Source organism: Elgaria multicarinata, chromosome 7, assembly GCF_023053635.1.
Source record: "Elgaria multicarinata webbii isolate HBS135686 ecotype San Diego chromosome 7, rElgMul1.1.pri, whole genome shotgun sequence".
In the NCBI taxonomy this organism is placed as follows: domain Eukaryota; kingdom Metazoa; phylum Chordata; class Lepidosauria; order Squamata; family Anguidae; genus Elgaria; species Elgaria multicarinata.
The window spans coordinates 34,554,991-34,582,198 of record NC_086177.1 but is presented as its reverse complement, the minus strand read 5'-3'; the positions used below and the strand labels follow the sequence as shown (position 1 = coordinate 34,582,198).

At 44.2% G+C, this 27,208-nt stretch overlaps 2 protein-coding genes across 3 annotated transcripts in view; one reads left to right on the top strand and one right to left on the bottom strand.

The window, feature by feature from the left end:
- Positions 1 to 11,280, top strand: part of NEDD9 (neural precursor cell expressed, developmentally down-regulated 9) — a 70,278-nt gene extending 58,998 nt beyond the window's left edge. For both annotated transcript variants that reach the window (XM_063130387.1, XM_063130386.1), the window contains exons 4-7: positions 1,590 to 1,691; positions 3,423 to 4,655; positions 7,297 to 7,386; positions 10,230 to 11,280. In XM_063130387.1, the coding sequence (XP_062986457.1) occupies positions 1,590 to 1,691; positions 3,423 to 4,655; positions 7,297 to 7,386; positions 10,230 to 10,739 (1,935 nt within the window). In that variant the 3' untranslated portion in view covers positions 10,740 to 11,280. The remainder of the gene's footprint in view (positions 1 to 1,589; positions 1,692 to 3,422; positions 4,656 to 7,296; positions 7,387 to 10,229) is intronic.
- The window catches only part of SMIM13 (small integral membrane protein 13), a 312,816-nt gene that overhangs the window by 268,207 nt on the left and 17,401 nt on the right, over positions 1 to 27,208 (bottom strand). The window lies entirely within an intron of this gene.

Genomic DNA, 27,208 nt, shown 5'->3' with positions numbered 1-27,208 from the left:
AGCCTTCCCCAACTGGGCTCCCTCCATATGTGTTGGACTACTGCTGGCTGGGAATGGTGTGATTTGTAGTCCAACACCTCTAGAGCAGGCCAGCTTAGAGAAGTCTACCTTGGATTTCTTCCAACCTCTGGAGCTCTGCTCCGCTTCCCATGGAAAAAGCTCTGAGGGCAGCAGTACAGTTTAGGGAACTTTCTGCTTAAAGTTCATAGGCCAGTTAGGTGCTGGGCGCTTAATCCACAGGTAAGCAAAAGGGACTTTTACTTATTTGCTTCTGTTGTGTTCTTTAAATACATCGGAAGCAGAAAATCAGCCAGAAAATCGCTGCATGAAGACCTTGGACAGATACACCTGAACCATTTTTTCCAGCGTCGGTGTCTGAAGAACCAAGAGCCAAACTACATTGAAAAATTATTCAGGCTTTAAAATAATAATAAAAAAGCTTGCTTGAACAGGCCCTGCCTGCACCAGAGTCTTGCTGAAAATAGCTGCTGTTTTGCAGTAAATCATGCCTTGCCATGGGAATGGGGGAATAATAATGGGGTGAGGAGGGAATTTTCAACAGGAAACTGGTACAGGGTGATCCTAGTTCAGATTGGAGGATGTTCTGTGTCAGGTCCTCACAGCTGCTTTTTCTTCATGAATAAATATGATCGGTTCAAACACATTATTGTGGTTTTTTAAAGTGAGAATAGTGTAATGTATAGTTTTGCCCTAAGGTGAAAGGAGAGGAAATTCAAGTGCTAATTTACAAATTGAAATGTGTCAAGTCACTCAGATGTTAAACAAGTCAGCTCAGATGGTTGAACTTAAAAATATTCCGCTTGTCATTACAGCTGGGCCCTGCCTTCACATCACCACTTTGGTGCTGCGCTCCTCCTAAACCCCACAGTTTCGCTCCTGCGGGGTGACATCGGGTAATCCCCATGCCTGGTCGGAGCGCAGTGTTTCTGGTGGTCATCCGGGTACTGGAGCCACACAAACCCGCAACTCCCCGCCCTCTTCCTGGCTTTTGGAAACCAATTGCTGGTCACCATCCTCCCGGAATGCCCCCTGGGTTGGCCATGGAGCAAGGTCAGATGGCAGAAGAGCCGAGGTGACCTCAATCCCAACAAAAAAGTCAGGATAAGTCCCCGACTTTTTAACCACGCAGCTTTGTGGAAAAAGCCCCGCGATGGCTGTGAATCTGCGGTTGCATCGTATAACGGACGCAGCACCGATTCACAGCCACCGCGGGGCTTTGAACACATATAGACAGCCACCCAGGCGCCTTACTGGAGAACTGGGAAGCCCTAACCAGCACATTCAATGGTGAGGGGTAAGAGAGCAGTGGATCAAAACACCCAGAGAGCCACTAGTTGCCCAACTCATGGCTCTCTATCAAGCCATTTCTGGTCTGGAAATGGCTTGATATGTATGTGTTTGTGTTTAGAAAGCTATGCAACAGAGAGTAAAACCCCAAACCTCATCCTGTTTGTAACAGGAATTACAGGGTGAATACATGACCATTGCCAAGCAAACGGCGGACAGGATTGGGGTTGACTATATTTGAAATGGCCGTTCATCACGATGCTTCCTTTTTGCGTATTTAGATCTACGATGTCCCTCCTGCGTCATTTAAAGGTGCTGCGCAAGCTTCTCAGATGGGTGATCTGAAGTCTCAAGGGGTCTACGACGTTCCTCCTGCAAAAGGGGTGAGTGTATTGCTGCTCTGTTTAAAGCAAACATGTAATTTCATGCTGGGTTGGAGGCATGTTTAAACAAAAAGCACATTTGGGATTGAAAAGGAGGTGGGGGAAGAGCAGGGAGGGCTTTGAACTCTAGCCCTTGAAACATTCCCCTCAAGCTTGTAGCTCATTTATTTTTATTTATTTATTAAAAAACTGCTATAAAGATAAACGTCGGAGTATAATTACTAGCCTTGTGTAAGATATTCTTGTAATTAGAGTTAAAAGCTGCACACATGCAATGGGCTGATTGTGCCTGTCTGTTTCACCTAAGACTGGGATGGGGACTGCATAGCCCTCTGGATAATGTTGGACTGCAATTTCCATTACCCCTCAAGTTTGGCCATGCTGGCTAGGGCTGATGGGAATTGCAGTCCAACAATATCTGGAGGGCCACTCGTTGCCCATCCCTGGCCTAAGAGGGGTTCACCCAGGTTCCTTCATTGGCCCTGCGCAAGCTGTGGTTGCTTACACTGCATGGATGCAAACCGGGGTGTAAGTTTGACATCAGGACGTGCAACTCACATGCAGCCCGCTTGTGTGATCAGCACTGCTGTGAGGTGGTGCATAACAGTCATTGCCACAAAGCATTACGATGACCGTGTCAATATCTGTATGGTTTGAATAATGGGGGATTGACGTCGAGTTATCCCTTTGCTACACTCTTCCTGATTTGGGAGACATCCTGGGTCCCCAGGCCTTCCCTGATCTCCCTTCCTGGCTTTGGTGGGTGCAAACAACACCCTGAGAACTTTAGACTTTGATTTTTGCTGCCGTCGAGGCCCAAACTCAGCAAAAGATACTTCCTGACTCACTTCTGTCATTTCAATTATAGGCCCATATTAGTGCCAGTAAACTCTCCTAAACCGTTGATGGGCATCTTCTTCAGCAAGGGAGCCCTCAGTATTCTCTGGCCAACCCATTTACTGCCCCCACCCAGCTAGGATGCGCCCCTGGCAGAATATGGGCCACCATACATGGCAGACACCCACCCTTGCATAATATCAGATGATGTCCCTCTGCTGTCGTTTTGTGCGAGGTGTCTGCCAGGCAAGTTGTGCTCCTCCATACACTGCGCCCCACCAATCTTTGCTTCCATGTGGCCAGGATATATGATGTACTGGCCAACAGTGCTGAAGAGGAACCATCACATCTTCCCACACTGGCACCAACCCTCCCGAGACACTGAGAAACAGACACAACATACATACATCCAGCCCACGTGGGTTTTGCTGGGGAGGCACAGGGCATGGCCATTGTCAGCCAGAGATCACTCCGCAATAGCAAAGTGTGCATTGACCTCCTTTGAGAATAGTATAACCATTTATGGAGATGTTCCCATGTTCACGGTGTCTTCTCTCAGGGCAGTATCCAGTGGGGCTGCTGTGCTCCTGCTCATTCCATTGCGTTAGTGGGACCTAGTGCTAGAAGTTCTAAAAGCAACTCCAGAAACAAAGGGAAAAGCTTGTTTCGAGATTGGGACAGGTCAGCCAAACTTCTTTCTGCGAGCTCTCTGACCTGCCCCGTTCCAGAAAGTAGACTTTCCACTTGTTTGGGGTTGCTTTTAAAACCGCTAGCTCTCCTTTGCGCCAGTGGGCAGCATAAGATACTGCTGTAAGAAATTACTGGGGGCTCTAAACCCCACTTTATAGGAACAATGCCTTTCTAAGGCTCACTGCTTTGCAATTTATGTTCCAGGTCTATGCTGTTCCCCCTTCTGCATGCAGAGATGACACAGATCCCCGAGGATGCTCGCCTGATTCAGCCACATGCCTAAAGCTTGAGACAAGACCAGAAGGCGTGTATGACGTCCCTCCTCCCATGGCCAAAACAGCTGCAAAAGAACCCGGACAGAAATGCCATTACAACCCAGCTGCCTCTTCGGACCTCACACCACACCCAAAAGGCCTGTATGATGTCCCAGTGAGCCACCAAGCCCAGTTTGTTGGGCAGCAGATACCTCCCCAGACGGATGTCTATGATACCCCACGAGGAGTCCCATTCCCTGGGCAGCACTTGGGATTTGGAGAGAGTCTAAACCCCGAAGGAAAAGAGGGTGTGTATGATGTGCCTCCCCAGGTCACGCAGGACACTAAAAGACTGCAGGATGTGACCGACGGGATGAACAGGTTGTCTTTTTCCAGCACAGGGAGCACCCGAAGCAATATGTCCACCTCTTCCACAACGTCCAAGGAATCTTCTTTTTCCAGCACTCCATCCCAGGACAAAAAACTCACTTTGGATCCCGACACGGCCATAGAGAGGCTTTACTGGCATCAGAACACCATGGAGGCCGCTGTCTCCGCTTTAATGGCCTTCGTCGGCCCTGACTGGCGGTCTTACGAGCACATGGAGAAACACATGAACAAGGTCCACACTGCTGTCGACAAGGTGGAGCAGTCTCTGGTCGACTACCTTCACTTTGCCAAAGGGGCGACAGCCAACGCTTCCTTCCTCTCCGAACTCAGTCTCTACAATAAAATGAGGAGGGAGCTGCAGAGGTTGGACGATTCCCACCAGATTTTGACCCAGACGAGCCGCGACCTGAGTAACTGCAGCTGGTCCTTGAACGTCCTGGCGCTCAACAAACCCCAGAACAAATGCGATGACCTGGATCGGTTTGTTATGGTGGCCAGGACGATCCCGGATGATGCTAAGCAGCTGACCACCAGCATCAGTGTCAACGCTGAGGCGCTCTTCAAGCAAGGGCCTTGCAACTCCGACACGAAAAACATGTCAGAGAGGATTATGCCAGCTACAGATTACGTGTACGACTGCCCTCAGGCCCTGACCTTGCATCCTGGAGATAAAAGCCAAGATCCCTGCACTTCCCTGCCACCGCTTCTGTCTAAAGACCAGTATTACCAGTGCAATGGCAGCGATGGCTCAGAAAAGAGCTGGATGGATGATTACGATTATGTCCACTTGCAGGTGAGTTGTGCAGGAGACCTGCCTTCCTGGATCAGGCCACGTCCATCGTTCCTCTCCCAGCCAGCCCAATGTTATTTATTCATTCATTCATTCATTATTTTATTTATTCATTTTTTAAACTACTTCATTGATTGAAATCCCTAAGTGGTTCAGAATAAAGTACAGTATGGCAATATAAACATCATACACAATTTTAAAAAAACATTACAGCACCATAAACAATTAACTAGAGCAGTAGCAGAGTCCCTCACAGGCCAGGGAAGCCTGTGTGTTTTTAGGAGGCCTCGTGTGGCGCAGAGTGGTAAAGCAGCAGTTTCTGCAGCCAAAACTCTCCCCACGGCCTGAGTTTGATCCCAGCAGAAGCTGGTTTCAGGCAGCCGGCTTGGGTCGACTCAGCCTTCCATCCTCCAGAGGTCGGTAAAATGAGTACCCAGTTAGCTGGGGGAAAGGTAATCACGGCCGGGGAAGGCAACGGCAAACCACCCCGCTATAAGGCCTGCCAAGAAAATGTCAGCGAAAGCTGGCGTCCCTCCAAGAGTCAGTAATGACTCAGTGCTTGCACAAGAGGTTCCTTTCCTTTCCTTTAAAACTACATAGGAACATAAGAAGCTGCTTTATACTGAGTCAAGACCATTGGTCCATCTAGCCCAGTATCACCGACACTGACTGGTAGCAGCTCACCAGGTTTTCAGGTGGATTCTATTCCTCCTCCTACCTGGAGAAGCTAGTGATCGAACCTGGGACCTTCTGCATGCAACGCATGTGCTTTTTTACACTGAGCTATAGCTCCTCTCAAACATCACATGGGAGAATATTCCGATGCCTCTGGGATGCTTACAAGCAGAGCATGAAGGCACCAGCCCTCACCTGCTCCTTGTCTCCAGCAACTGGTATTTCAAGGCATGGAAGCTCCTTTTCGCTGCAGTGGAGAATCATCATTGATGGAGCCATTTTCTCTCTAATTGCCCCTTAACTAGTGGCTGTCTCCACAACTTGGGATGGATTGCACCAACGTGTTCCCAAGAGCCAACCGTTCTTTTTAGATTTCAGGTTACAACGAACACGCTCATGGGCAAAGGCTAAAGGTTTTATTAAACACAAGCAAATGAATAGCCCAATTAAAGCAGAAGACATCAGAACGCCATACTTGCTGCAATCTACTTCAAAACAAGAACATACGCATATGTCCTTTCAGTCACTGGGAGCCCCCTTAATCAGTAATGAACGTGCTCCAACGGCTTGGCTTACGCAGCCCTCTTTCTGAATCAGCCTGTGTTGAGGTTCTGAATTGGGAGGATCCCAGAGACACATATACTACTATACTATTAGCTCTGGGAACTAATGGGAAGGGAAGCTGAGCTAACCACTAAAAGCAACAACCAGAAGTCTAGACATGCGAAGGAGCTATTTGTTCCCAACTAACTCCCGAAATAACAATGGTCTTCCGCATTTCTACTACTGGTAGTTAATTGCTTCTTTTTGCCAGTCCTGAGCCCACCGCCAAATCATTTCTTTGGGTGGCCCTGATACCCTTCTCTGTACTCCTTCCATAAGAGAAGTACATTTAACATTTACAAAAGAGAGGGCCTGCTCTGTGGTGATGCCCCAGCCCTGGAATGCCGGCCCATTAAACATACACCTGGCTTCCACATTGTACTTGTTTTGGTGCCAATAACATACCCCATGTTATTGAAAGGACCTTTCAGAGATATTTTCAGCTCCGGTTATATGCGTAATTACGGGCCCTGTTCCAGAGCCAGCCCTACCATTAGGCAGAGTGAGGTGACCATGCTCAGGAACAGTCTCCCGGCCGTCCTCATGAGCTCATCAGCTGTTCCCCTCTGTTGGAAGACAGATGGATGTAGCTCCTAAACCAGCCTGGAACCCTTAAGCCAGCCTGGAACCCCTAAATCAATTCAGTGGATAATGTTATCCATTCACCAGTTCTGAAATAAGATTCAACTGCTGGTCTAGTCAGCATTGCCTGGAGAGGGAGTGCCATTTTGGCCCTTTGTCTCAGGCAGCAAAATGTCTTGGGCTGGACTGGCCCTGCCCTGTTCTGTTCTCTCACTTCCTAGCTGATGGTCACCACCACTTCCTGGCTCTTCCTCACCTCCAATTCTAGCTCCACAGGGAGGCCGAAATCCCACGCTAACGCCCATCTTCTGGATTGCAGCTCTTGGGGGTATGATATCCTTCCCAAACATAGTATCCTACAGATGTTTTAGACTACAACTCCCACCATCCCCTTGGCTACGCTGGCTGAAAATAACGGTAATTGTAATCCTGAAGGACACCAGGTTGAGGAAGGCTGGGGTATTGCCTAGTAGTAACAGGCTGTTTTCTTTCTCTTGCTAAACTGCTCAATGGGAATAAAAAAGGAAGCCCTCAGGCAAATGGCAGCAGAGTCCAAATTCTCTCCTTTCCCCTCCAACCCATTTTCGTCGGTCACCTGAAATCCTTACCCTGTGCAGCTCCTTTTATTCAGATCATTTCTAACTGTGAGTCCTTACTGTTCTCACATACTTTCTCTTCAATGGAAACAGAAACTACAGTGAGAACGTAATGAAATACCGGCTCTGTAATAAATAGCTAAGTTCACTGGTTGTAATGTCAGGCTTTTCGTTTCTTCAACGTTCAGGGCAAAGAAGAGTTTGAAAGACAGCAGAAGGAGCTGCTAGAAAAAGAAAATATCATCAAGCAGAACAAGATGCAGCTGGAGCACCATCAGGTAAAGGCCCACAGGGGCAGCATCCAAAATGGCAGGAGAGCAAAAGGGGAAGCTGGTGCTGAATGGAGAATGTGTGGGGCTGTCTTTCTGGAGAACTGGAGCCCTGAACAAATGCTGTTAAAATGGAGGGTGGGGCACAGAAATGTTGGGCTAAAAGGAAGCAGGTTGTCAAAATATGCTGGTAATTTTTAGTTGATAAGTCAAGAGTGAGAGACCATACTGGTTCTGTGGGCTGGGTTCCCCCTAATGGGGCAGATGATGTTAGGGGATAGGGCCGGGAAGGACAATCCAGGTGTGCTGCCATCTTTGTTTGTGCCTCCCCTCCCCCTGTGGGACAGGCAAAGGACAAACAGAGCGCACTCGGCCACAATCCCCTTGTTATCTCTGATCTGTCATTGGAGATAACAAGGGGATTCTCCTTTACATTCCTCAGCATTGGGTTTGGGAGGGGCCCACGGAGGGAGCCCAAGCCTCAACAGCCCAGAGAGGGAACCTCCACTGATTAGGCCTGTGTCACAGTTCTCCATTCCTGCACTAAGTCTTCCAGTCAGCACTAAACTGACATGCACTTTTTTTTTTGGCTTCCCAAAAATATAGTTATTATGTTTATTTATATCAATGACTGCCAAGGTAATTTAAGGGCTGGAATACCAAAAGGTTGCCTTATTATCAAAAGCAAAGCAGGGCTTTAAATTACTGTTAGAGCAAGGGGGAGCTGCAACAACATGTTGCAGTGCGACCTCACCGCCGGCAGGAGTGCTTCCATTCTTCAGGGTTCCCATCAACCAGTAATGGCCTCCTCCAGAATACTGTGAGCTGTAAGGGGTCCAAGCAAGCTATTTCACTCTTCCCTCTCCCCTTGCGGTTTTCTGTTTTTTCTTTTCCAAAGAACATTCCACATTCCACATCTGTTGGTAGCTACCAATCATGCTCAGTCTCATCATCATCATCATCATCATCATCATCATCATCATCATCATCATCCCATATTACTGCAATGTCCTCTATGTGGGGCTGCCTTTGAAGACGGCTCGGAAGCTGCAGCTTGTGCAAAATGCAGCATCCAGACTGATGACTGGAACCAGAAGGTTCGATCATATAAGACCAATTCTGGCCCTCTTGCATTTGCTGCCTGTACGTTTCCAAGCCCAATTCAAGGTGCTGGTTTTGACTTATAAAGCCTTACAAGGCTTGGGGCCACAATACCTGATGGAACGCCTCTTCCGACATGAACCTACCCATATACTGCACTCAACATCTAAGTTCCTCCTCTGAGTGCCTACTCCGAGGGAAGCTCGGAGGATGGCAACAAGGGAGAGGGCCTTTTCATTGGTGGCCCCCCAATTTTGGAATGATCTCCCCGATGAGGCTCGCCTGGCGCCAACATTGTTATCTTTTCAGCGCCAGGTCAAGACTTTTCTCTTCTCCCAGGCATTTAACAGCATTTAACAACATAGGCTGAGCTTGTTTGTTTTTAACAGACCCCGGAACTGTTGTTTTTTAAATGGATATTGTTGTTTTTATGCTTTTGATGGTTTAACTTTTTCTGTACTTTTTAATGTTCACTGTTTTTAACTTTTGTAAACCGCCCAGAGAGCTTCAGCTATGGGTTAGGGCAGTGGTTCCCAATTGGTGGTGCGTGGACCCCAGGGGGTCTGCATAACCCACCCAGGGGGTCCATGGCACCATTCACATATTCACCATTCATTTCTGGAGTCCACTGATGACGAATTCCTACCAGAAGTAAAATATAACACCACTGAGCACCTCCATGATTTAGCGACTAGCTTCAGAGATTACTTCCCTGCACCTAATCCTGAAAACTCATGGAGAAGGAATCCTTTTGAATGTGGTGATGTACAACTAACAACTCTACCTGAGGAAGAGCAAGATGCACTTGTTGACGTGACATGTGATGGTTCATTGAGATCATTTTTCAAAGAATATAGACTGGACCAATTCTGGGTGAAGGTTTTTCCTCATTATAAGAAGTTAGGTGAAAAAGCTTTGAAACATCTAGTTCCCTTTTGTTCCACATATCTTTGTGAACAAACATTTTCGACATTTTGTTATATGAAGAACAAGCATAGAAATCAGCTCAATGTTGATCCAGATTTGAGATTAAAATTAGGAAATATTGAACCGGATGTGGAAGGGATTGTTCGGGACAAAAAGAGGCATGATTTCTCCCATCACATTTAGGTTTAGTAGCTGCTAGACATGTCAAAATTTGTTCAATTGTAAACTAGATGTTAGTAAAATTAAATTCGTCTTTATATTCCTAAATAAATCATTGTCATTTTTGCGTGGTAATATCACAAATATTACAAATTTTATGGTCTGTTTTTTTAGTATACCTAAAATCCTTTGCTTATTAGGGGCTGCCCCTTATTTTCTCCAGAAAATTGCTTCGCACAGGTAACTACCATAGAGATAACAAATTTTTCAAAAGGAGGGGGTCCATGGCTTGGCATTTGAAAAACAAGGGTTCCACAGTACTTAGCTAATTGGGGACCACTGGGTTAGAGTAATAAATAAATAAATAAATAAATAGATTGCCTAAAATGTACTAGGCACGGACTAGGCACATGACGGTCCCTGCCTGCAGACTTACAATCCAAAAGAGATGGCATAAAAGCATTTTTTTTAAAAAATATTGTGTACTTCTGTATTCCTCGGGCTTCCCCCGATCATGCCCATCCCTGCCTTGTCTCTCCATGGTGACATTTTGGCCCCAAGTCGTCCCAGCACTCAACCCCCTGATTTCACTATTAAAGGGAATGGTGCTGCATCCTGCACTGAGAGTAGTACATGTGGCATTGACTCTTCTGCTTGCCTTTCAGCTGAATCAGTTCCAGTGGCTGGAGCAGGAAATCACAAAGCCCGTGGAAAACGACATCTCAAAATGGAAGCCGCCTCAGGGCCCTTCCCCTGTGAACAGCCTGGTGGCCTCTCAAGAAAGGCAGCTCCTTTTGTTTTACTCAGACCAGTGCGAGACTCATTTCATTTCTCTCTTAAATGCCATCGATGCCTTCTTTAGCTGCATCAGTGCCGCGCAGCCACCGAGGATCTTCGTTGCTCATAGCAAGTTCGTCATCTTAAGCGCTCACAAACTGGTGTTCATTGGAGATACACTGACGAGGCAGCTGACGACTCAGGAAATACGCAACAGCATCATGAACTCCAGCAACCAGCTTTGCGAATTGCTTAAAAGCATTGTCATGTCAACCAAGATGGCTGCCTTGAATTATCCCAGCACAGCATCTTTACAAGACATGGTGGACCGAGTGACGGAACTTTCTCACTATGCGCAGTTGTTTAAACGCTCTCTGGTACACATGGCATCTTACTGAGGTGCAGAAACTAGACTCCAACCAATGAAGAATGCTTCATTCTTAAGGAAAGAACTGGAAATGTTTTCTATATTACGTAAACACACACACACCATAAACTTGATCATTTATTTTTTTCCTCCTAGATGTTTTATATTATATATTTTAAATTCATTTTATGGATTAGAAATTATAAAGGGCTTCAGCAATCTCAACCTGTTTCTTTATCAGTTTAAATATACATATATAAATATGAAATGATACTCTGCATATATGTATATATTGCAACATTCCGTGAGTCCGTTAAGTAATTAGCACCTTAACAAAAGCATCGATCATTTTCGTGGTGTAGATATGTTCTGGATTTTTCAGGATATCCATTAACCGGATACTACTTTTGCCTTTGGGGGGCTATAATATATATTATATTTTATTTTAGCTTAATTATGTTAATACAGGCATTGTTGTAAAGGCTGTGGCAATTCCTAAAGAAAAAAATATTTGTTTAGTCCTAATTTCCTTCCCCAAACAAACCTTACTTGGCACATGTTGCTACTAAATAAACTGTACCCTCTTACATTGAAGTCCTGCACATTTATTTGGAAGCAAAACTAGTTTATCTCCACAGACTTCGCTTCAAAATGAGCATGCACAGAACATAAGAAGAGCCATGTTGAATCAGACCAAGGTTCCACCCAGTCCAACATTCTGTTCAAACTGTGGCTAACAGATGTTGACTGGAAACCCACAATCAGGGCTGGGCAGAGGAGGGCCCAGTGGGGCCAGTTGGCATGGGCCTACGATTTTGAGGAGGCCAACTCCAAGTCCCCCCGGTTAGAGGCAAAGGGTCTAGATTTGGTAAAGATTTCTTATGAAGTAGCTCTCCTGTGATTGAGCAGTAGTGACTCCATTTTGAGACAGCCAAAAAGCCAAGGTGTCTTCACCCCCCATCTCCAGCAGAGATGAGACAAACACACATGAATGGGGCTGAGAGCAATCACAAAAGGCTCCATCAATCGATTTTTATAAATCGTTCTAGTTCATATGTATTTATAACTGATTTAAAAAATACTTAATGAGCAGTTATAAATGGGGCCTACATTTCCCATCTGGCCTGGGCCTATTACCAGCTTTGCCCGGCCCGGCCCACAATCAGGCCATGAGTGCAACAGCATTGCCTTCTCACGTTCCCCAGCAAGTGATTCTGGAGGTAGCATATAGCCATCAGGACTAGTAGCCATTGATAGCCTTCTCCAGGAATTTGTATAACCCCCTTTTAATGCCATCCCGATTGTTGGCCATCACTATGTATTGTGGTAGAGAATTCCATAATTTATAACTATGCACTGGATTAAGAAGTTCTTCCTTTTATCTGTCCTGTATCTCCCACCAATGAGGTTCATGGGTATTATGAGAGAGGGAGAACCACAGCCTTGGGCTGCAATCCTATGGGCCTTTGTGATGGCATCCCAGGGAGCACAGGAAACATTGGATCTCCCCATCCGAGATGGAGCCCTGATTTTGGATTCCCCCCTCTCTGCCCCCACAGAAAAATCCGTACTCTTCACTCCTACAGTCTCAGAGCTCTGATGTCAGAGAAGGAGGAAAAAGGGGATGACAGTGAACATGATGTGGGCAGAACAGGGGAGGCTCTGGATCCATAGAACTCAAAACCCTCCCAGCCTTTCTGTGTGTCCCGATCAGGTCTAAAATTTAGACCAGTACAGTTCATTCCCTCCCACTGCTCGCAATGAGTGGGAATTGCTTTGGAAACAACAACAACCCGGGAGGAAGAGCAACAAATACCACTCCTTCATTCGTTCTGTCACCGTCCTGCCAGCACAAGCCCATCAGGTGTTAGGTACCAGGAACTAGCTGTAGGATTGCACCCTGACCTTTCCTTTATATTCTGGGCCTGCCATTTTGATTCAAACGGGGCAGCCATGTTAATCTCTGGTATGAAAACAATAAAGAGTCTGTGGCACCTTAAAGACTAACAGTGTTTAATAATAAAATACTGTTAGTCTTTAATGTGCCACAGACTCTTTATTGTTTCCATTTTGAATAGTAGCATTTCTTTCCCTCACAAGAAACAACCAGTTAGGAACACCATGGGATGGTGGTGGTGAAAATACCAAGTGACCTGTGAAATAGGATTGTCTCATGTCCTAACTCTGAGAGTCATTTGTTAGTTCCTCCAAACTGGAGAAATTCCCAAGAATATCCTATGTGATGATCTCATTTACTTGCATTTGCAAAAATACATAGTTGCTAAATTGCAAAGATTTGTAGGTGGCCTTGGGGCACTTGCTGTGTGGCTGCAATGCACTGAGAGAGGTATTTCTGCCATATAGCCTTGTGCTAAACTGCAGAGAAGTTCAAAGGTGTTCAGTGACGCAGCTCCCACCCCTCACGTCATCAAGGCCTACATTGTAGAATTTTCCAGCCCATGGCTAAAACATAATTTTGTGCATGCCAATGTTTGCCCTTGCAAATCTCTTTCCTCACATGCAACACTTCATTTGGATTGTAATCATCATGGATTGTAGTTCAGATGAAAAGCCTCTGAAAATGTGTGTTCCCTTGGGACAGCTCTAACGTTGAAACGTGTGTATCGCTATAACCAGGCATTTGATCAAGTGACAGCTGCATTGGATATTAACAGGAGCGCCACCAGCAGGATGGAGAATTACCTTCAGTACAACCATAGCACTAATTTTCCCTTTGGAGTGCAAAGAAGTGCAGTCAGTCGCATGTACAGATCATGCATTTAGTGGCTATGCTTCCTGCAACGACCAAAGACATAGAGCTACTTTATATGACCAATTTATTACAAGATCATGATTAGCCACTCACAGAAGTTTGCGGATCCTTTCCATTATGCTGTCAATCCCCAAGATGTCTCCTGTGCCTTCCCTCGGTAATCTTGCTTTTAAAAAAGATCAGAGATAATGCACGATTTAAAATTGTCAGAGGATATTGCGAGCCACTAGATGGCGATGTTTCATTTAACTTTATTGAGCATTGTGAAAAGGGGAAGTTTTCAGTTACAAATTATGTGGTCACTGTTGGTCTCCATCTAAAGTAGTTGTAGTCAACACAGAAAGACCCTAGAAGGAGAAAAAATGGTAAGGGTGGCGGTTGTTCCTTAATGTACAGATACTCTTTGTCAGGAGACAGGAGCCATGTAATAATTGCTGAAAAGAATACTACATCATGCATAAACTGTCAGCCTGTACCCACCCGCCATCATGGTTCTGTGAAAAGAGAAAGGTGGGGCTATCACACACAACCCTCTTGTTTCAAATGGAGTTTTTCTCCTGCAATAAGAGTTGCCATATAATACGGCTGCAATAGCTGTAGAGTCTATTGTAGTGAGGATTAAAGGACAGGTGTGCCGGCAATGCTCTATCATGATTGAGAGTTGAATGGCTTTCCTGTCTCTGCTGCTCTGTGATCATTTGGGCTAAGAGTATTGTGTCTGCAATGCTCTGGCATTGTCTGCTTCGGCAGCAGGGTGCTGCTAGCTAAATGTTACCTATAGCCCTGTGATATATCCAGTCAACTTAAATAAGGTCTTTTCTGCAAACTACTGCATGCTTGGTAGTTTGTTTGTTGTGGTCTCTGCCTTTACATGTTCACTGGTGCTAAGTGACTTGAGCCTTGCATTGCAATACTATGCATGTTTACTCAGAAATAAGTCCCACCGAGTTCAATGAGAATTGCTGCCATATACATGTGTATAGGATTGCAGCCTTATGTACCTAAGAGACGACTGCTCTTTTGAATGATGTTATGAGCTTTAAGATCAGCAGAGCACATTTGTTTGACTGCTATCCTTGAGCGAAAAATGACAGGGCATAACGAGAGGTGCTTTTCATTGCTGCTCTACAAATATGTTGCTTTTCCTTTGCCAGTAGATCACCTCTGCTGGCAAAAAAAAAAAGCTTCCTCTTTTTGTTTAAGGAAAACCAGGTTCCTAGTCCTTATGATAGTGAAGATGGGCTTGAAAGTGTGTGTACACAATAGCTGATGAAAACACCGAAGCCATAACAAAGTCCTTTAGTTTTCTAGCGCTCAGGTGGCAGGGCTTGTCCATCCCCAATGAGTAGGAGAAGCACAATAAACATTGCAAAATAAGCAAATATATTGCATGAATTACAGAAGTCCCAGCTCAGCCTATTTGGACTGATTTTAGGAGGACACAATAAACAGGCCTTGATGTTGTTGTTCCCATAACCCCATGATATATTTTTAAATTTTCATTTTGTGTCTCATACTTTTTAGCTGCACTTAAAAAAGAAAAAGACTCCCAAGACATGAGATACAGACTTCAACAACTAAAGACATTAATAAAATAGTATGCACCTTTTTGAAACATATTGCATGGGGGGGGGGGGGGGATTGGACTGGACATGGAATAACATGATCTATGTTGAGATGTCACAGATGTGGGTTCCACACGACCAGGATCTCACATTCTTGCTGAGGGAGTTTGAGTTCCCCGGGCGGGAATAGCTCCAAGCCTAAAGTTGCATCTGGCATAAGTATTTAGAACAGCTCAGCAAAAAGGAGAGGGGCTCCTCTCCTGTTACCAGTAAGAGCATTTTGGAAAAATACCAACAAAAAGTATGTTTGTGGTACTTCTATGCTACACACGGAAATCTTGCTGTGTGGATATTTTTTTTAAAAAATTATAACTTCATTCATAGTATATGTTTTGAGCAGCCTTCTTCAGCTGGCACCTTCCAGATCTTTTGGACTATAACTCCCATCGCTCTTAGCCATTATGCACATTGACCATGCTGGTTGAGAATGATGGGAGGTGTAATTAAACCAGGCAACAGATTGAGGAAGACTGATCTTGAGTGACAGAACTATAAAATGTAAGTAAGGAACCGAATCCAGCAAACACCAATTATAAAATGAATCCTATAGAAATCAAGGGGATCAGTTTAAAGTGAATCCTGTGGAAATCCAGGATTTAAAGAGTTGTATCCAATATAAATCTAACTTGTTGCATTCAACAGAGGCTGTATCAGAGGCAGTAAGCCTGTATACACCAGTTGCTGGGGAATATGGGTGGTAGGGTGCTGTTGCACCATGTCCTGCTTTGTGGGTTCCTGGTCAACAGCTGGTTGGCCACTGTATGAACAAAGTGCTGGACTAGATGGACCCTTGGTCTGATCCAGCATGGCTCTTCTTATGCTTTTAATTTCAATGGGTCTACTCTAAGTAGGACTAATATTGGATGCAGCCCTAAATATTCAACTGCTTCTTAGTTTCAATGTCAAGGGACCTGGTAGCACTCTACGGCCACAATTGAAATACATGTGAATACATGGCTTTCTATGGTCTTCTCTGTAATGCTTTCCATGTACAGGGATCTCTCTCACTGCACATGACATATTTCCCATGTTCATACAACTGAATGAGAAACCTCTGTTCACGTGGAGCTCTGGAACTGTAGCCTACTCCCACTGGCAGATTGAGTTGCACAAAAGAGCAGCAGCTATTTTGCCTTCCATAGCTTGCAGTGATGAAGCCTCCTTCACGGACCAGTATTGTTAACTACTGAGTTTCTCAGAAGGATGCCTATATATGGGAAATAACTTGCATTTGGCAATTTGTCATCATGTAAAATCCTTTTTCCAAAAATCGTAATGTTCCAAAAAACCAAGATATACACAAAGAATGCTTTAAACTAAAACTCTTTGCGTTGACATATTTTATTTTCTTCTTGCATTTTTGTACAGCATAAAAGAAAATGTTTCTCTAAATGGAAATCAGTTATCCAAATAGCTGCACAGTGTTTTGTCTTCCTTTGCTAAAGAGGCTAAATTATTGCCATAGTCAATGCATATAATATTTTACAGAATAAAGAAAAAAGAAAAGAAAGAGGGGAAAATCCCTGCCCCAAGGAGTATACAAACTACGTTCAAACTCTAGTTAGGCAGACCTAGTCCATTAGTACAACTATTAGTTCCAGAGAAGAGATTAGCATCCATCTGTATTGAAAGGTGCAGTTCAATGGATCCAGATGAACACCATCCCAATATGAATGTCCATGCACATTCAGATGCTCCATGTGGAATTTTGCTTCCACACTGAACCTATCATGCTAGGTCAGGGCAACAATCAAAATTTCCATAATGTGGGAAGCATCAAAGGGAAGACAGACTAAGAGCTCCATCATACCTATTTTTTTTCCTCTGGTTTGTCTCCGAGTTTTTTACCTCTGTTTCGTAAGCGCTGCAAGGGCTCCCTCACATGGTCCCTTTCAGGTGGGTTTTTGCTTGTTTGCTCTTCCATTCCACCCCACCCCTTCTCCTTCCTCCTCCAGTTCATTGGTTGGGGTACTCTGATGGGTGTGGGCTCTTCCCCCCTCGCTCTGGCTTTGTTATGTTATCTAGCAATTAAAGGTTTGGGCTCCATTTCTGCGGGCAATGAGGGGGCGCAGTTGGAGCACTAAAACGTCCATTCGACAGACTAACAAGTCCCTACGATGACTGTGCTGGAGGAGGAGAGCCACCCCACCCTCCCCTTTTGTAATCAAGACTCCATTAGTCTACACCCCCAACAAAAGAAAAGACGAGAGGGGAAAATAATCTGGACTTTCCCCACATCAAAATAAAACACAAAATGGGGAGGGAAGGGGCGAGATGAGTGCAGGACAGGGATGATGTCATGTGAGTACTGCGCTGCAAATCCACATACCAGGAATGGTGAGTGTGCGATAAATCTCTAGTGTGATGGAGCTCTAAGCCTTAGGAGAGGCATTCAAACCTTTTAGAATGGGGGGAAATGGGACAAAGGCCAGGAAACCACCCAACAATCCATGGTTGGGGGAAAGGGGGAGGGGCTAGGGCAGCGGTTCTCAACCTGTGGGTCGGGACCCCTTTGGGGGTCGAATGACCCTTTCACAGGGGTCGCCTAAGACCATCGGAAAACACATATTTCCGATGGTCTTAGGAAACTGTATTGACTGAACTATGTCATGTATCATCTTTTGTATTATTAAAGCTATTGTTATGTATTATTTTCATTAGCAAACCATCCCATGACAATGGATCGTGTAGAGAGGAACGAAAATAATTTTATGGTTGGGGGTCACCACAACATGAGGAACTGTATTAAAGGGTCGCGGCATTAGGAAGGTTGAGAACCACTGGGCTAGGGGAAGAAGAGGGTGGCAGCCTGGGAACCTCAGGAGGGCCGGATTTGGCCCCTGTGTCTGGGGTTCTGAACCCCTGCATTATTGTATTAAGTGGAATCGATTCATTTTGGACTGTTTTAGTAAAGGAACGTTGTTATCAGAATACTCAGATCACCCTTTTCTGTTTAACCTTTTAAAAGCAGAGCATTTAAAAACAAACAAAAAACATTGACAGAGCAAGTCTTTTGACAGCCCAATAAGAAAAGAAAAACTTACATTCTCTACTCTGTAAAGACGGGTCAGGAATGATGTTGTTGCAGCTTGTGGGTTCTGGATAATCTATTCTGGGCTCTTTTCCGAGTCAAAGCTGAAATCTCTGCCTCCAGCTATGTGGAAATGGAAAAACCCAGGAGGATGAGTGGATAGGGACATGAAAGGGAGAGATGGATTTTCACTGCCTTTTCATCCTGCGAGACTTTGTTTCTTTTTGAAAGACGATAAAATTCCTAAGCGCGGTCTACACGCAGGCTTTTATCTTTTAGGCAGATTTGAGCTGGCCATCAATAGCTGTGTAATTAATGGGCCTTCAAATGGGAATTAAAAATAACCGGTGTGGTTTGTTTTGTGCTGGCTTTTAAAGGGAACAGGACAACTTAGAGGCATACAAAAAGAGGCTGCCTGCTCTGCATATGGATGAGGGATCTTGCTGTACTTCACTGCAGTGGTACTGCTTATATATATTCATGGGACTGTGGGGAGATCGCCTTGTTTCCAGAAGAACATCCTGGCCTCTAGCATGGCCACCCCTGAAGAAAACTGTACCTGTTGATTGTCCCCAGGACCAGCTCAAGACATTTTGCTGCCTGAAGCGCCCCTCCCATTCCATGTTCACAGTTTAACTGGACCGGCAATTTAATCTCTCGTCAACACTGGGACAGCATCTGTTACCTCCCCGCATCTGCCACCTGAGGCAATTGCCTCACTCTGCCTAATGGTAGGGCTGGCCTTGATTCTCCCTACACCTGCTGAAATGGGACATTTGCCCATTTCCTTCATCCGTCACTAATCTACTCCTCTGCCTGCTGTGAAGCACACCTAGAGAGCCAGCTGCAGCCTGGTGAGGGGAAGAGAAGCAAAGACCCTGTTCAGATGACACGTTAAACCATGGTGGTTAAGCATTTTGAGCTAAACATTATGGCTCAGCATGTTGTGTGAACCATTCCTAACCATGACGGCTACATAACCACGGTTTAAATACATTCACTAACCATTTGCTGCAAAACGGCTAGTAGCCTAACCATGGCTTAGCATGTTATCTGAACAGGCCCAAACAGACCTTGGGGAGATGGGCAAAAAATGCTGCAGTTAGCTCATCACCTGATTCAGTAGTGGATTTTGAGAAGAGCAGGGGCAGGCAAAAAGTTGATCTCTGTGTGTTTTGGACTTCAACTCCCAGCATTCCTGACCATTGGCCATGCAAAAAGAGGCTTCTGGGAGTTGATGGCCCATACATCTGGAGCTTGTGCCTTGTACCCACCCCTGCTCAAGAGCACTGCCCAACGTGGCAAGCCTGCTTACCTACTTTGTGCTGCAAATGCCTAAATATGACAGACACACAAGCTATTTCAGGATTTGCTGGGAAGCAGACCATTGAACAACAACAGGTGGGCAAAGGACATCTGTGCCTTTAAGATCTCAGAAATAGGCACAGCTTCTCCCAGCCCAGCCTTGCACTGATGTGTGTGTGTTGAGGGGAAGGGGGAGTGATCATGCAGAATGCTTCCTCTGCTTCCAGGCGCTTAAAGGAACATAAAAGGCCTGTCCCAGACGGAAGATGGCAACACTAGAATTTGCTTATACTTTGCAGCTGCCAGCAATTGACTGATGGCTTGCAAGCCCTTGGGTTCAGTGTAGTGCTAATGGTGGAGACTGATCAGTTCAGGGTATCAGCAAGCAGCAGGTTCTGCTAGGGCAATAATAGTTCCGTGCTGCAGTGGTTTCGTTTTTGATTTTGCTGTGATAAGGGACACTAGATACACAAGCCAGCCAGTCACACTTTCAAAACAGTGCACAGGGCTAGAACTGGATGTTCTTCTCCTATTAAATCTAGATGAATTACAGTGATCTAGCTACATGCCAGTGCAGTTTCTTTTAAAATTGGCAATATATATGGGCAGGGTGGGCAACGTGGCACCCAGGGCCATTACTGCACCCTTGGACACTTTTCGTGGCACCCACTGAGGTGCCCACCCCTTCCAACTTTTTTATTTTTCATGTTTTTAAATAACCACATTTCTTACTGGCAACTGAGCTCACTTCCAAGTGAACCAAGGGCCTCTAGCTGCCCCCATCCTCTTTTCCCATGAATGCCTCTGGGCCACACATTGGGCTCAGAGACAGTCTTAGCCAATGAAGTTGGCAGGTGGCTACAGACTGGTGCTTCCATCTGCAATGCACCCATTTGGTGGTGGTGCCCAGGACATAGTTTCTCAAATTGCCAAATGTGCAGCTGACTGCTATTGTGTATATGAAATTGAATGGTTAGGAAAGCGTGAACCACCTGACATATTTAGAAAGGCTTTGGGGGGTGGGGGGAGAGAGAGAGAAGTCAAAACAGGATTGCCAAAAGATGCACACCAACTTTTTTTTCCTGATAGCTCCATCAGTTGGAGAGGGGCACTTCTTTCCTTCCTCTTCCAAGTCAGAGGGGCAGCAGGGCTTCTGCTAGCAAGCCAAGGGAACAAAAAGTGGCCCCCGTAGCAGACAGTCAGGAAGCTGCCAGTGGTCCTGAGAGCACCGGTTACTTGAAGCCTCACCTATCACGTTGGGCCTCCAGACTCCTACAAAGAACAGATTTCTTTGCGGCATCAGTAGCTGTCAAGCCCAGAGGGCTTGGGAGATTGGCAGGGTCTCGTCTCATTTGCGTGGAGGTTTCGATAAGACCAGAAACAGCAAGAGAAATGCCTGCTGTTGCTTTCCTGATCCAACCTACTGTGCAAATTATAGCTTCTTTGAGTCTGCTGCTGGAGCACTGTGAAAAGGGGCACTCACCACGGGCGAGCAGAATTGTCACTGCCTGGCCAAGGATGGTGCTCATCTTACTGGTCCAACAAAGATGCACACGGGGAGAGCCAGAGAGAAGCTAGCATCTCCCTTACCAAGCTTATTCTAACCATTGCACCGGGAAGATAGATGCTTTAAGGACTGGTCTTAAGAACAACCTCTCAAAATTTACCCACAAAAGCTCCTAATATATATATATATATATATATATATATATATATATATATATATATATGATCCATACACACCTATAATTGTGATGGGGGGATGTAAAGGTTTCCCATCAGACCACTTCGAGGTACTTCATTCTCACCAAAAGTGACCAGTTGAGTAGCTATTTACAAGCAGGTCGTAACCACCAAGATGGCCGTGTATAAGATCTGATACTTTTGTCACCCCCTGCCCCTGCTGTGGAAGCCAAGCCAAGCCCTGACCCCACCGCATATAGTTATAAAGCCCCGCATTGCCCTTTAAGCTTTGATCCCCCCCCCCGCTTTTCCAGTCTCAAATGACATCCTGTACTTACCAGTGGCCTACTCAAGTTGCCTACAGCCACAAGTGGGTATAGTTCCCTTTGGCTATGATGGTGAGATCATTACTGGACAGAGCTAGTGGGCAAGCCCAAGAAAAACAGCAGAAACTACCCTTGTTTTGAAGATTTGAAATGATCCCTCCTGGACTTTTCTCCACTGAAGTCATCACTAAAGACATGCGGGTTTTATTACAACATAAACCACTTCACATGGCCCAGAGCTGTGGGATGCTTTTATGTCTGGGATCAAGCTAAAGATAATATTTCTTTAGGTTAACATTTACAACACATTTTCCCTGCTTCAGTATAATGTCTCCTTATAATTATTTTAAAGATTTCTTTTAAACAGTGGGTGAAGTGGATGTTGCAATGGCCAGGTACAGAGCCAGTGTGGTGTAGTGGCTAAAGTGTTGGACTGGGAGTCGGGAGATCCGGGTTCTAGTCCCCACTCAGCCATGGAAGCCCACTGGGTGACTTTGGGCCAGTCACAGACTCTCAGCCCAACCCACCTCACAGGGTTGTTGTTGTGAGGTTAAAACAGAGAGGATTATGTACACCGCCTTGGGTTCCTTGGAGGAAAACAAGCAGGATATAAATGTAATAAATAAATACTGTGGACTGCGGGTGGGAATTACCAATAGGATATTGTTGAGGATAAAATGGAGAGGAGGATGTATATGGTCTTGGGTTCTTTGGAGGAAAAGGTGGGACATAAACATAACTAATGATATGTTGTACTCTCTGATACCAGCACAGCAGCAATTATTGGATCTACTGCCATAGAGGAATGAAGGACAGCAGGCACTTTCTAGAACTTTCTCTTTCACGGGCTGTCACTTCTAGATTCACCCACCCTGTGACTAAGGAAAAGGCACAAGAGCATGGAGAAGGGAAACAGGCCACACAGGAAAAAAAACCTGGGTGTGCAGTGTGAAGGCACAAAGAGCTTCCAGCTACCATGGAGTGTGTGCGTGAGATGTATTCCTGTATGCTAGTGCTACGTACACCAGAGGCTCCTCAAATCATTGCTTCTTTGGCTGAGGACATTTATTGAAGTGTTTTTGCAGGTCTTTGCTGCAACTCTATTACCTCAGATATCACTAAAAGGGGGCATTCCCATCAAAATGGTGCTTTACTTTAAAAACATTTTTTACTTTAAAAAGAAAGAAAAGACAATAGAATCTGGTGTTCTCTACAATGTTTAAACTTCTCACATGTGGTGTGGATTTAATAAGTGGGCAAGAAGTAGTATCCCTCTCTTTGTTTCTCTCACACACACACCTACTTGTGAAATCTGAAGTGATACACTCATGTGGAATAGAGGATAAGACACTATAAGCAGCCATTGGTGAAAATTTTGTGTAAGATCCCAAGTGAAGGGCAAGAAAATGGGATTTACAAGTTGGGTTCACAGTTAAATGGCTTTGTGATACACTCATGTGGAATAGAGGATAAGGCACTATAAGCAGCCATTGGTGAAAATTTTGTGTAAGATCCCAAGTGAAGGGCAAGAAAATGGGATTTACAAGTTGGGTTGACAGTTAAATGGCTTTTTCTTAGCAACACTGAAGACTGAGGAATATCCTCAGCCCATAGTGTGGGAGCAAGGAGAGTTGCAGAAACTATCTTCCATATATCTTTTTGGATTAATTTTTCTTTTAACCAATTATCCTAAATTCTGCGAGCAGAGTTCCACTCATAGAATGGAGCTCACTCAGCTCCCTCTTCTCCATGAAGCCCCATGCACACCTTACCACAGGGCCAGCCCTACCATTGGGCAGAATACTCTGCACTCCCCTAAGTAATGCTGTTGCCTTCAACTGTCACCAACATTGAAGAAAGATTAAACTTCCAGTCTGGTTGGTTTCTACAGTGAGGAGACACTGTAGTCCTTCAATTCAGGCTGCAAAATGTCCGGGGTTGGCCATGTTTTAAAAGCTGTTTCTTAGGGTCTGAGAACTGCCTGGAATGGTTTGGGATGTGGGGGGACTGATAAAACAAGCTACCCTGTAAACTTGGAACCCAGCAAAAGCACTTTAGACTCAAGCCACATTTTTCATTCTCCATTTTGAACCTCATCTACTTTGTTCCTGAGGGCCCCACAGCATCTTGGTTACAGGAAAATCGAACCATGTTGTATCAGCGTGAGATCCTGAAGTGAAAAGAAAAGCAGCTACAGAGCCATGAGGATGCACAATTTCAAAATTCCTGGTGCGTCCTTGGCAGTGGTCTTTTCTACTGCAAGAACAGCTGGAAAAGAATTCCTGTTCTGCCTGAAAGAAATGTACTTCTTTTTAACCACAGAAGCTGGACAGTTGCCTCATCAGTGCCCTAAGTAATCAAAGCCCTTGCAAAGAAGACAATGTGAGGCACACTTTCTGGTCCCTTCATGGTGTTGTCATTTGTCCTCTCAGCCAAATTGAGAAATGCTATACCTATAATTAACATTTTGTTTGTTTGAAATAGATTACAGAAATGTTAACCGAAGCATTCTCATGCTTTAAAAAAAGCCTGACATTTTTCTGAACTGACATTGCTCAGTGTCACTAAACCTGGTTGAAAGACACCACCTTGTGGTGAACCACCATGCGTAAGATTTCTCTAAATTGAAATTCTGCTAGTATAATCATATCAAATAATAATAATAATAAAAAATTGTAAGTGACTCTTCCTCTGCCCCCAGAAAATTCTATGGATCTATCAAGGTCCTTCCCTCAAAATGTCAGTTTTGGTTGAGCAAGAAGATTTAACCTCCCCCTTGAATTTTGCTTTTCACAGATGCCAGTTGACCGTTAATTTGACTCATTTTTGAAGTCTCTAAAATAGAGACACATTGCTAAGGGGGTATATCTCAATTTAAACTCAATGTACTATTGCGATATCTCAATATCAACTTAAACTTACCTTTGCTACGAGTTTTAAGAGTCTTTCTATCAAAGGATGTTTTTGTTGTCTTAGTACTCTTATCGAGTCCAGAAAACGTATTTCAAGGGACTGTTGAAAACCTCCCTCTTACTGACCATTACCTTCTTAGTCTTCAACACACAATTTACTTCTACCCAATTGTGTTAACCAGCAATTTCTCAACATTTAAACCTCATTTCACGACAGGAATCTTGAGTCCTGACTTTGTCCCAATAAAGATATTGATGATTGTATTTTTCTATGAATTCTCCCCTTACCATAAAGCAAAGTGAAGAAGTTATTTTGGCAGCAGATTCTGAAGTGGTGTCATTTTGCTGCATCTAACCTGTTTTGTTTTGAAAGACAGATTGCTGGCTAAGCCTGGGTGAGAGGAAAGTACCATGCCTGTTTTAAAACAACTGCACTACCTCTTCAAGTTTTAAATGTTGTTCTTAATGTTTAATATTGTATTTGGATACTTTTATTGTTGTGTTTTTGGTTAGGTGTTGTTTTTTGGTTGAAGGATTATAAACTATCTTGAGGGCATTTGCCAGTTGGGTGGTAATCAAATCTTACAAATAAATAAAAATAATAAATAAAACTGGTCTATCTGGGTGCAATTCAAAGTGCTGGTTTAAAGTACTAACCAACACCAGTCTTCTTCAACCTGGGCAGGATCTACACTATTGCTTTAAATCACTTTATAACAGTTTTGACAACTGTTGGGGCCCAGGACACACTCCATATACAGTTGTCAAAACTGTTATAAAGCGCTTTAAAGCACTTTAAAGCAGTAATGTAGATCCGGCCCTGAAGTTCAACTCCCATCAGTCCCGACATGACCAATTACACATAATGTTGGGAGCTGTAGTCCAAAACATCTGATATACCATGATTATGACTAAATTAAGTCCCATTGATTTCAATGGGTATATTCTAAGCACAACTAAGTCTGTATATTTCCCCCCTGACTGCAGCTTTGGAACATACATTTAACACTATATACAAAATCAGCAGGTAGTGACCCAAGATAGCGCTTTTGCAGTTGTAATGCTCCATTTGTGGCATGTCACCTTTCCGCACACATCGATCCTGTTGTCGTTATGCGACTTTTAAATCTTCATTAGCCAGTTTGAGAGCCCTTCAGCTGAAGAACAGGGGAAGAAACACCCCGAAACAAACAAAACAAAGGCAACACTGATGACTAGAAAAGACAGCATGAAGTAACATTACTTCTAAGCTGACTTACCTCAGAAGAATGCAGTTGGCAACAGGTTTTAATCACAACTTAGAACCCAAGATAATATATAAAGCATTTTAATTAGATATCAGAGTTAGAAGGGTGTTTCTTAAAAAAGTTTCCTAGCATCTATTGAGGGCCTCTCCTCTTTCCCTGTTTCAACAGCAGCCTGGTGCCCTCCAGATGTTTCGGACTACAACTCTCAGCATTCCTAACTATTGCGCCTGCTGGCTGAGGACGATGGGAGTTAAAAACATTGAGAGGCACTAGACTGTCTACCACCAATCTAAACCACTGCTATTTCACATCTAAGACATGCTTAAACTTGCAAGCTTTGCTAAAACAAGCCAGCTAACTAGTTCTGACTTTAAAAGTCAGCATTGGAGGAATTTTTAATACCAAAACAAAACTGACGTTATCCTGTTGCCTGCTCTAAACCTTTGGAATACAGTAAATAAATAAAGGTACCAAAAATGCAGATACAAAATAAAAAAAATATGGCCACATGTATCAAGCTGGGTTATTTACATTTTATTTGAGTTATTAGTGTAGTCAGTTTAAGTAAAGAAAGCATGGAAGGAAGTAATAGTTAACATGATGCATACAGAAGACACAGAAGCATTTGCTACATTACTTTAAAAAAAATCCAATGAACACAGATGAAGAACAAAGCTTCATTTCTTACAGTTGTCATCTATGAACAATGCTGGATATGACTGATGTTTGAACATATATAGGAGTAAGCTAGGTCACTGTAAATCCCACTGTATGTAGTAAGCTAGTCATTGACTGTGGTGCAATGTGTGGCATTTCCTATAAATGCTTGCAATGGCAGTACTCTGTGAATGAAAGGGAGAGAATATGTCATTGGTTTGAACATTCCACCCAGCATTTTCGCAATGTGAACTCCACTGGCTGTACCACAGCAGAGGTAGACCTTTTTGAAAGCGATTGGATCTAAAATACGATCTTCATAGAAAAAATAATAGTGGCCCTATTCAGAAGACATCTTAAACCATGGCTTTAACCATCATGAATAAAGCAAAAAGTCTTATTAACCATGGTTAAAGCCATGGTTTAAGGTGTCTTTTGAACACGGCCTGGCTTTCTGGCTTAACCACCATGGTTAAAGCTATGGTTTAAGGTGTCTTCTGAACAGGCCCAGTATCTACTAGAATACAGCCATCCTAATTCTTGTTCCAATTTTAACTGTAATTGACCTTTCAATCAACAACCAGATTATGTGGCTAGTATTTTCAGCAGCCTTCCTATTTTAATTTATATACAGTAGATTCATGCTCATCATGTTTTTCCAACCGTATCTACAGCTTTCAGGTAAATGTATTCAATCCCATATTCACTAAAAGGGCTGCAATAAAAAGAAACGAAAAAAGAAACGGGAGACAAAAATAAAAATCTCATCTTTCTCCCTCTCCAGGTTGGATCCAGAATTCATCATAGATACATAGGATCCAGATGTAGTCATACTTGGAGTAGGCCAACTGAAATCAATCAATCCCATTGATTTCAGTGGGTCAACTCTAAACATGACTAAGTCTGGATCCCAGCTATCTACCTGTAGCTTAACATTTGAA